Source organism: Paroedura picta, chromosome 17, assembly GCF_049243985.1.
Source record: "Paroedura picta isolate Pp20150507F chromosome 17, Ppicta_v3.0, whole genome shotgun sequence".
Taxonomy (NCBI): Eukaryota; Metazoa; Chordata; class Lepidosauria; order Squamata; family Gekkonidae; genus Paroedura; species Paroedura picta.
Window position 1 is genome coordinate 16,345,436 of NC_135385.1, and position 10,660 is coordinate 16,356,095.

Here is a 10,660-nt window from a genome sequence, read left to right on the forward strand (position 1 = left end):
CACAATAAAGGTAGGTTCATTCCAGATCAATCCTTCTTGCTGCAGAAGGAAAATTTAAATTGCCCAAAATCAAAACGGAAATCGCATTTTATGTAGAGGGCAGGGACGGAATCGATCTGGGATTGGAATAAAAGCTCCGTGCAGTTTACACCCTGGTTACTCTTTGGAAACGAGTCCAGGGTCAGGAAATGGAAAACCACTCCTGCCTTGAAACCCTAACAAGCGCTGCCATAAATCATCTGCAACTTGACAGAATTTTCCCCATCCCTCTCTTGTTTCAAAAGGGCAGGGGAATATTAAATGTAGTATTAACAATGCAATATTTTAAAAAGAAAATAAAACAACCACCTGTACATTTAGACACTCCTGCTTATCCTACCCTGTGCAACACAGGCTACCTCACAGGGGACAGGGGATCCATCAAAGTGTGCCACTGCTGGTCTGAGGAAGGGGACTTGTGCCCTTGGGGTTGTGAAAGGAAGTACAAATAGTGATGGTTCCTCAGTGACATATATGGCCTTACTTACATGTTTTCAGAAAGGGTAGCTTGGATGGTAGTGCAAGAGCAGAAGGGGGCTTCGAGGGAACCACTTCCTCAGTCACTGCCAATTGACCCTCATCCACACCAAAAGGAATCAGAATTCTATCCTCCAGAGGAGCCTGAGTGAAATCAAAGGAAGCAACATCAACACCTAGGCCAGACTTTTTGGGGTGGGTGGATGGAAGAAGCAGCAAGCCATGAATGAATGAATGAATGAATGAATGAATGAATGAATGAATGAATGAATGAATGAATGAATGAATCTAAAGCCTCAATAGTTGCTTAACAGGTATTCTAAGGGTCACAAACATGTGGAATACAGAAACCATTTCTTATTATTCCCATTCCCCAAAGCATCTCCATTGTTCTATAAAGCAAAGAACTGACTAACGGAAAAAAAACCCTGTCTTGCTTTTATAACCTTATTATTTCATTCAATGGATCCTTTGGGACTCAGGAAAGGCAGAACAATGACAGACAAATGATTGACCTCTCAGTGTACATAGCACAAGGGCCTGCTAGATTCTTCCAAGAGAGATTATCTATTAATGGAGGCCTTTTGTTTTCTTGTGATTGAAAACAATACTGCTGAGACATATTTATAAACTGGCTTGAAGACACAGGTGGCGGAATAGCAGAGGAGCCTTTGTGCGTGAGAGAAAAGTTTCGAGACCATCACAGATCACTGAATGAGTGTGGAACTCACTGTTTTTGTTCCACGATGCTTTCACGGGCAACAGATACTTGAACTGGCCTGAGAGGCTTCTGAATCATCGAATCATCGAATCATCGAATCATCGAATCATCGAATCATTGAATCATAGAATCATCGAATCATCGAATCATAGAATCATAGAATCATAGAATCATAGAATCATAGAATCATAGAGTAGGAAGGGCCACACAGGCCATCTGGTCCAACCCCCTGCTCAACACAGGTTCATAGAATCATAGAATCATAGAGTAGGAAGGGCCACACAGGCCATCTAGTCCAACCCCCTGCTCAACACAGGTTCATAGAATCATAGAATCATAGAGTAGGAAGGGCCACACAGGCCATCTAGTCCAACCCCCTGCTCAACACAGGTTCATAGAATCATAGAATCATAGAGTAGGAAGGGCCACACAGGCCATCTAGTCCAACCCCCTGCTCAACACAGGTTCATAGAATCATAGAATCATACAGTTGGAAGGGGCCATACAGGCCATCTAGTCCAACCCCCTGCTCAACGCAGGATCAGCCCTAAGCATCCTAAAGCAGTGGTCCCCAACCTGCGGGCCGCGGCCCGGTGCCGGGCCGCAAAGGCCATGGCACCGGGCCGCGGCTCCCTCTCCCCGCCCCCCCCCCACCCGCAGTAAAAAACTTCCCAGGCCGCAAGCTTGCGGCCCGGGAAGCTACTTACTGCGGGAGGCGGGGAGAGGGAATCAGGGCCGGGCCGCGCGGGCCGCGCCCGTGCGGGCCACGCCCGCTCGGCCTGATCCGCGGGCGCGGCGTGGGCGCGGCCCGCGGGCGCGGCTCGGGTGCGGCCCGAGCCGCGGGCGCGGCGTGGGCGCGGCTCGCGGGCGCGGCTCGGGTGCGGCCCGATCCGCGGGCGCGGCGTGGGCGCGGCCCGCGGGCGCGGTGTGGGCGCGGCCCGATCCGCGGGCGTGGCCCGCGCGGGCGCGGCCCGATCCGCGGGCGTGGCCCGATCCGCGGGCGTGGCCCGCGCGGGCGCGGTCCGCGGGGGCGCGGCCCGATGCCCTGCCGGTCCCCAGCCTCGGAAAGGTTGGGGACCACTGTCCTAAAGCATCCAAGAAAAGTGTGCATCCTGCCGTTGCTTGAAGACTGCCAGTGAGGGGGAGCTCACCACCTCCTGAGGCAGCCTATTCCACGGCTGAACGTTCCGGATATGTGATTCCACTGTACAAGAATATATGAGCTCCTCTTGCATTTGTGACGACAGGCAAAAGAAAACATGTCCACCCCCACCCCCCAACAGCAACTAGGTCTCCTTCTCCCCCTTCTCTGCCTTGTCTGTATTCATCCCTTTGATCAAGCAGGGGTGCTGAAATATGCATGCTTATACAACAGATAAGAGCTGTGTATTTCAGTAACGTGCCCATTCACGCAAAGTGGAGTTGACAGGCTGAAGAGGGACAGAACAAAAACACAGTATACATTTTAATATTAAGAAGGAAGAGAACTCCACAGAGGTGATTTGGCACGGGGACGCAGCTGCAGGGAGCCCCGTCTAGATCGGATGTGCAGCACTGAGAAAGAGGAGGCCTGCCCACTTCGTGCCATCTCAGTAATGAAGAATGGTCTACGTATGCGCTCTATACCCCAGCAGGAAATCCAGACTGGCACGATTGTCTAATGGGGCTTAAAACAGCTGATAGAATCACAGAACCATAGAGTTGGAAGGGGCCATACAGGCCATCTAGTCCAACCCCCTGCTCAATACAGGATCAGCCCTAAGCATCCTAAAGCAATGATGTGGGTAGGTATAATGCTGTGGAGATTTAACCCCCCTCTCCGCCAACACCGTAATACCAATCAAGAATGTAAAGGTAAAGGTATCCCCTATGCAATCACTTCGTCATGTCTGACCCTTGGGGTGATGCCCTCTAGCGTTTTCTTGGCAGACTCAATATGGGGTGGTTTGACAGTGCCTTCCCCAGTCATTACCGTTTACCCCCCTGCAAGCTGGGTGCTCATTTTACCGACCTCGGAAGGATGGAAGGCTGAGTCAACCTTGAGCCGGCTGCTGGGATCAAACTCCCAGCCTCATGGGCAGAGCTTTCAGACTGCATGTCTGCTGCCTTACCACTCTGCGCCACAAGAGGCTCATAATCAAGAATGTACATGCAACCATGCAAGAATGTACATGCAAATCAAGAATGTACATGCAAACATCTATAAAAGCAAACACAAACACAAACCAGGGTTGCTTTTAGGTCCAAACTGGAGTCCTAATCACTGGACTCCTTTACCACATTCAGTTGTAGTCCTCAGACTACAATATTTGACAATACATGATAGAAATCTTATGTTACCACTCTAACAAAATGAGTCAGAGTTGTTACCTGAACGACAAGCAGGGGCTCCTCTTTTTGTTTGACACTGTCAGGATGCTGAGGTTGCTCGGCTTCATAGTCTTTAAAAAAAAGAGAGAGGAGGAGAACCATCAGGCATTTACTGATAACGTTGGCAGTCTGAACACCTGTCTGTGAAAACATATGGAGATGCTGCTTGGGGGTGCAGAATGGGTAAGCTCATGGATACTAAGAACCTATTTAACTAAGTCAAATTTAGCATTTCAGAGTCTCCCTTTCTTCGATAACAGGGTCATGCTTCCCTTCCCATTTAAAAATTGGAACCAGAAAGAAGCTAAGCAAATTTGACCTGATTGTTCAGTTGACCGGAAAGTCTCCAAGAGGAGAGCTGTACGTTAAAGCAGGACTCCCAAACACAATAGTTGGTTGTGGAGGTTGCAGGGTTGGTCTAGGCTGGGGAAGACCTGGATTCATATTCCTACGTGCCACTAAAATCTCACCAGCTTCAACTTTATAAAGGAATCTCTTGACAGAGTATAAGGTCATACTAACAATAGCTAAATGTAGCGTGTGAGGCCACAAGTTGGTCTTTAAATATAAAAACCATTGTCCCTTGAAAAAGCTATAAGGCGAAACGTGTCGGGACTTGTGTGAAATTATAAAGAATAAAGAATTACTGAAGACAGAAGAATCGACATAAGTCCATTTTGGATATTTTTATGGCCATATTGGTTCCCCAGTGCATCTATATTTCTCTGTATTTGATTCTTCACTGGGACCCACCCCTCCCAGTTCATTATTGCTTTGACAGGGACTCATGGGCATTGTAGTTCATGAACATCTGAAGCGCCAGTCTGGCCACCCCTGTGCTATATATGAGATTAGTTAACTGGAATCAGACAGCTCAGGTCATTGGGCATATAGGAAAGATTTCATTCTACTTCTGCTCTACGTTTGGAACATATCTGTCATAAATGCACCCTCCATTCTAGTGCCAGGGGGTGCTTCAGAGGCAGGGGATCTTCTGGAGACACCAGGAGACCCGGTTGCCACAGACCAGGACCTGCCTGCTCTCCCAGAAGATGAGGAGTCTGGGACCAGCCAGGCTGAGACCCAACCCTACTATGGGACAAGATGCCCACCAGCCCTGAGGAGCTGCCAGAGGAGCAGCACCAAGACCCCGGCAAGCCCTGAATGGCAGCGTCAACAAAGGAGATCTACCTGTCAGAAAATCAACATGTCTGTCAGTTTGCTGTCAAGACAGATAGGGCCCAGCTGCACACCCTTCCTCTGACGGGGGGCTAGATCCAGCTGCAAGGCTGAGGGCTGCTCCACTCTTATCTGTGTATTTCAGGAGGACCTTGCTTCAAGGTCCTTTGTGGGTGCAACGCCTGAGTTCCCTGCCTGTCTTCCCGATCAGCTCCTTGTTCCGGTTTGCCATGGCAAAAGTCTGCCAGACTAACTCCTGGTTCCTGACTTCGGCCTGACTCAACTACGCACCTGGCTCCAAACCTACGGCTTGGCTTCTGAGTCCCTGGCTTCTGACCATGGTTTGGCTTTGACTCTTGACCCGGGCTTGCTGTGTGAACTGTCTCTCTGGCTTTTGACCTCTCGGATTTGGCTCTGGTCTCTGGCTCTCGCCCTCCTGCCTCAGCACAATAACCTGGCCAAGTAGGTGCGGCCAGGCAGGGCAGCACAATATCTGACTTTGGGACAGGTTATTTTTGTGTGGGTCTCACACTTCAGACTTTTTGGTTTTGTCTTGTTTATCCTGCGAATGCTGGCAGGGGCTCCTGGGAATTGTAGTCCATGGACATCTGGAGGGCCGCAGTTTGACTACCCCTGCTCTAGACAACTGCAGCCAAGGCATTGCTTATCTTACAGATCTTTCTTCGCTCAAAACAGGAAGCCAAAGGATAGCCTAATTTGAAAAATGTAACTGGATGAGTGCCTCATAAAATACGGAGGCAACGATATTATCGCTTAATTTGGCATGTAACAAATCGGAGGCTCTCTTTCTAGCTGCTTTGGTCTGGAATGCCCCTGGGGACAACTGAAACAAAAAGGAAATATACAATTTCATAGAGATGGAACTGGGCATTCTGACTTTTAGTCCTCTGGGCCATTAGCTGGTTTAAATTTCCAGCTGAGAAGCTGGCACTGCCACTGCCAACTGGTAACCACAACGGGAGATGGAAAGAGCAGGCATGCAGAGGGGCAGTATGCTAACAAAGGGATTGGACCAGCAGGGGAGAGACAAAGAGAATGGCCAGAATGTGAACTGGGAGGCAACTGGGCTGTCCTATGCATGTCATGACCTCCTTTCTCCTGCCCCCACCCCACTCTCAGGCCATGAGGAAAAAGGGATTGTGGAAGGACGAAAAGCACCACTTGGAGCTCCTTAAGGCCTTCCCCTCGTTCTGTACGAAATGCGGGAGGGATTAGAACTGGGCATAGGAGGACCTGGGAAAGCCAGGTTCAGATTCCCCCCTCTCCGTGAGTCAGGACCCTGTCTAGTCACCTGGAGCCAGTCCCTCAGCCTGGACCACCTCACAGCATTGGCAGTGGTGGTAGGGATGGGACAGTGGAAGGGGAATTCTGGTGTGCCTCCTCAAGATCCTCAGAGGAAAGCGAGGAAACAAAGTGAGAGACAGATCATAGCTGGCTTGTCAAGGCTGGGGACATGGGTATATGTCTGAAAAACTGCTGAGCTTGTGTCTTTATATTTATATATACCGCCCTCCCCTGTGGCTCAGGGCGATTTACATGGAACATGGGGGTGGGGAGGCATGGAACAATAGAGTATACCTCGATAACCACATCAAATGAATAACAGAGTTTAGCAACATCAACATATTAACAGTTTCATGGTTGGTCAATTCAAGATGTTTGCTTCATGGGGCCCCAGTAGATTTTGATGGTTCGGTTGACCTCAATCAAATGCCTGGCAGAAGAGCTCCTTGTTGCAGGCCATGCGGAATTGATCTAGCTCCAGCAGGGCCCTGATCTACTCTGGGAGCTCATTCCACCAGGTGGGGGCCAGGACAGAGAAAGCCCTGGCCCTGGTTGAGATCAGAGGAGATTTCTTGGGGCCAGGGATCACCAGCCAGTTGGAGGTGGCAGAGCATAAACCCCTTTGAGGGGTGTAGTCAGAGAGGCAGTCCCACTGGGCCCAGACCACATATGGCCTTAAAATTACCAAAACCTTAAATCTGATCTGGAATAGTGAATCCAGTGAAATTGTTGGAGAATGGGCTGATGTGGGACCTCCGAATGTTGTTGTGAGGACTCTAGCCATTGCATTTTGAAGCATTCTGGACCAGCTGTAGTTTCTGGGTCAAGGTTAAGGGTAGGACTGCGTAGAGCAAGTTGCAGAAGTCCAGTCTAGAGGTGACCATCACACGGATCACTATGGCTAGGTATTCCGGGGCCAAGTAGGTTGCTATTAGTTTAGCCTGGCGTAGGCGGTAGAATGTTAGCCGCGTTACTCTCGTGATCTGTGCCTCCATAGAGAGGATCAAGGATCATGCCCAGGTTCTTGGAGGAGTGAGCCACTGGTAGCTGTACACCGTCCAGTTGGGCAAGCGTGCTCCCTTGGTTGGACCCTTCCTGCCCAGCCTTAGGACCTCAGTAGAGTTATGCCATTGAAATCTGTAGGTTTAGACTGCACTAACTGTTAGCATGTAAAACTGGCCAATTGATAAAATCAGAGTCCAGTAGCATTTTTAAGACCAACAAAGATGTATTCAAGGCATTAGAGAGGTCTCTAATAGCAGCATTTTGGTTTCTCTTTGTAAAGTACACTGAATTCTAGGGGATTGATTGGCTGTTTTGACAAAGGATTATCACTGGCTGTATTTGGTTGTGACACAGATGTCACAGAATTGATTTTTGCTATATATTCCCTGTCATGTAAGAGGATCATAGTCTGATGAAGGGTGCTTGTGCTTGAAAGCTCATGCCTTGATTAAATCTTTGTTGGTCTTAAAGGTGCGACTGGACTCTGATTTTATTGTGCTACTTCAGACCCACATGGCTATTCATTTGAATCTGGCCTATTGATGACATTTAAAATGTAAATGGCTGAGTTTTCAAGAAGCAAAACTGCAAATAAACCTAGTATAGAGAAGACAGCTTGAAAATCCCGAAAGAACTACTGTCTGAGCATATGTAAGTGTCGGACCAGGATCTGCAAGACCCAGGTTTGAGTCCATAGTTTGCCATGGAAACTTGCTGGGCATCCATGGGCCAGTCACACACTCTCAACTGAACATACTAGCAGCATCTCTGGATGCTGATGTAAACATCATAACACTGAAAACATTGAACTTGTTAATAGCTTATTATCAAACACAATATAAGCCTATTAACTATAGATTAAATTGGTCTCCTTTATACAGTATTTCCAAGGACATATATTTTTGCTAGTACTGGTTATGGTTCAGCTTAACAACTATACAGAACTGTAACAACTAGTATTCTTACTATCTATGGATCTAAACCTAGCCATGCACACCTGAGCATGCTGGTTCCAAGCCCAGGTATATGGGGAGGGTTAAAGAATGACCTGGCAACCTACCTTGGAAAAAGGGAAATGGTCAGGTTGAATATTGAACTCCTGGGCATTAGTGAATTACATTGGACAGACGATGGCTTCTTTTATTTGGAGGATTTCACCATCTACTATTCAGGACACATAAGAAGGAATGGCAAGGCATTCATTGGAAGCAACACATTTTCTCAAGAAGTGGAAAGCTTTTTGACGATCAATGATCAAATCATGACAATCCAAATTTGTGCCAAGCCAATGAATATCACAGCTGTCCAAGTACATGCTCCAACAACTGATGCAAAAGAGGTGGAAACTGAAGACTTCTACACCACCATTCAAGATACTTTAAAACAAGTACCCAAGAAGGATGTCGTTTACATAATGTTAATAGTGATGGGTGACTTTAATGCAAAAGTTGGCATGCAAGCAGAGAGAGCGACATTACTGGCAACTTCAGACTTGGATAAAGGAATGATGCAGGCACAATTCTGTCATGAAAATCGGTTTTGCATCATGAATGCTTTGTTCAAACAGTATAAACGTTGCCTATACGCTTCGACATCATCAAATGGTTTACACCAGAACCAAATCTGACTATATGCAGTCAAAGATGGCCCAGTCCAATCCTTGCTGCCAAAGCATATCCAGGTGCCGATTGTGGTTCAGATTATGAACTGTTATTGGCTAAAATCAAAACAAAAATCCACAACGTCAAGAAGACATCAAGGTTAAGGAAGATCAATGTAAATAAATTCCACTCATGTACACAGTGGAGGTGAAAAATAGATTTCAACTGTTGGACACAACAGAGAAGATGCCTAATGAACTAATGGCAGGAAATTCAATCAACTGTTGTTGAAACAGCAGTTAAACACATATCGCACAAGAAGCCAGAAAAGAAATGGCTCTCAGATGAAACTATAAGAATAGCTGAATGTAGGAAAGCAGCAAAAGCTGTATGCAAAACGGAGGAAGCAAGAAAATTAAATGAAGATTTTCAAAGGGCAGCAAGAATAGACAGCGAAGCTTGCTGGAATCAGAAATGCAAGCAGGTGATTAGGGATACACTAGAAATGATTTCACACAAGCAAAGAGGTTCCAAATGTCAAAACTCCGGCTCACTTACTCAATGGAGAAAGCAATTATGCTGGGATTGGTCAGTGGAAAAAGGAAACCAGGCCGACAAAGAACATGGTGGTTAGATACAATCAAAATGAATACTGGCAGACCATTTCACAACTAAAAGAAGCAGTGCGAGATCTGAAATCGTGGCAGCAGTTGTATGATGGGATCTCGCCAAGAGTCGGACTCGACTGAATGGCTAACATTATCATCATCATCATCATGGATCTCGTAGGACAGGGGTAGTCAACCTGTGGTCCTCCAGATGTTCATGGACTACAATTCCCATGAGCCCCTGCCAGCGTTTGCTGGCAGGGGCTCATGGGAATTGTAGTCCATGAACATCTGGAGGACCACAGGTTGACTACCCCTGTCGTCGTAGGAAATAATCCCGCAATTCCTACAAGGCTAGCTTTCCTCAAGTATCTTCTCTCAGCCTCTTGATATTATCCAACACATTATAAGCTATTAACTACAGATCAAATTAGTCTCCTTCAGACAGCATTTCCAAGGGCATATATTTCTCCTCGCGTTGTATAACAGGAATCAATGATCATTACCCAATACTGAAAATTTGCTTAAGTAAAAAAACCCCACACTACGTATTTTGAATGAGTGAAACCTTGTCTTTAAAAGTCATGAGATAATTTTGTGGGTTTTTTTCCCCAAGTGCTCCTGCCATTTCTTGTCAGATATTTTTTTTAAGGGGGGAAAAGTGGGATTTCCTCCCCAAAAATCCCCAATTTTTGTTCCAGGCCTTCACCTCTTTCTCTTCAGCGTGCATACATTTGTAAACACCTTTAAAAATTAAGGGGGGGGGGAACCCCACACTTCTGTCAGCCCCAACTATGGTGACATTTTGCTTTAGGGAGTGAGGGGAAAAAAATTAAGTAAATAAGTAAGTAGCAAGAAGGTCCTGAGAAGGAGTGAAATGGGGGAGGACGACAGTTTAAGGGGAGGGGGGAAGGGGTCACTTTGCCCCCCAGGGGTAGTCAAACTGCGGCCCGCCAGATGTCCGTGGACTGCAATTCCCAGGAGCCCCTGCCAGCGTTCGCCACAGCGAACGCTGGCAGGGGCTCCTGGGAATTGCAGTCCACGGACATCTGGCGGGCCGCAGTTGGCTCAGAGGAACGGCGCCTCAGCCCCTCGCGAGCATCGCGCGAGGAAAGGCGCGCGCGAGACGAGGGCTCCGCTGCCCACCTGCGCAGATCTGCTCCCAGAGGCTGAGCGGCGGCCGGGCATCCTCGGCGGCGGCGGCGGCCATGGCGGGCTGTGGAGGCGGTTGCTAGGCAACGCCAAGCGCAGGCGGGCGAGGCTCGGGTAGGCCGCGGCGCTCGGCCTTGCCTTTCCGGGTCGGGCGAGAAGGGAGCCCCGCGCTTTCTGGGAGCGCCACGCCGGGAAGGCAGCCG

General features: G+C 48.1%; 1 protein-coding gene across 1 annotated transcript in view; it reads right to left on the bottom strand.

Annotated features, from left to right (window-relative positions):
• Positions 1-10,534, bottom strand: part of LOC143827245 (IQ domain-containing protein K-like) — a 52,777-nt gene extending 42,243 nt beyond the window's left edge. Inside the window, exons 1-3 of the mRNA XM_077316685.1 lie at positions 10,452-10,534; positions 3,608-3,678; positions 528-660 (exon numbers count right to left, since the gene is read on the bottom strand). Of these exons, the coding sequence (XP_077172800.1) occupies positions 528-660; positions 3,608-3,678; positions 10,452-10,515 (268 nt within the window). The 5' untranslated portion in view covers positions 10,516-10,534. The remainder of the gene's footprint in view (positions 1-527; positions 661-3,607; positions 3,679-10,451) is intronic.
• Positions 10,535-10,660: the final 126 nt, after the last annotated feature.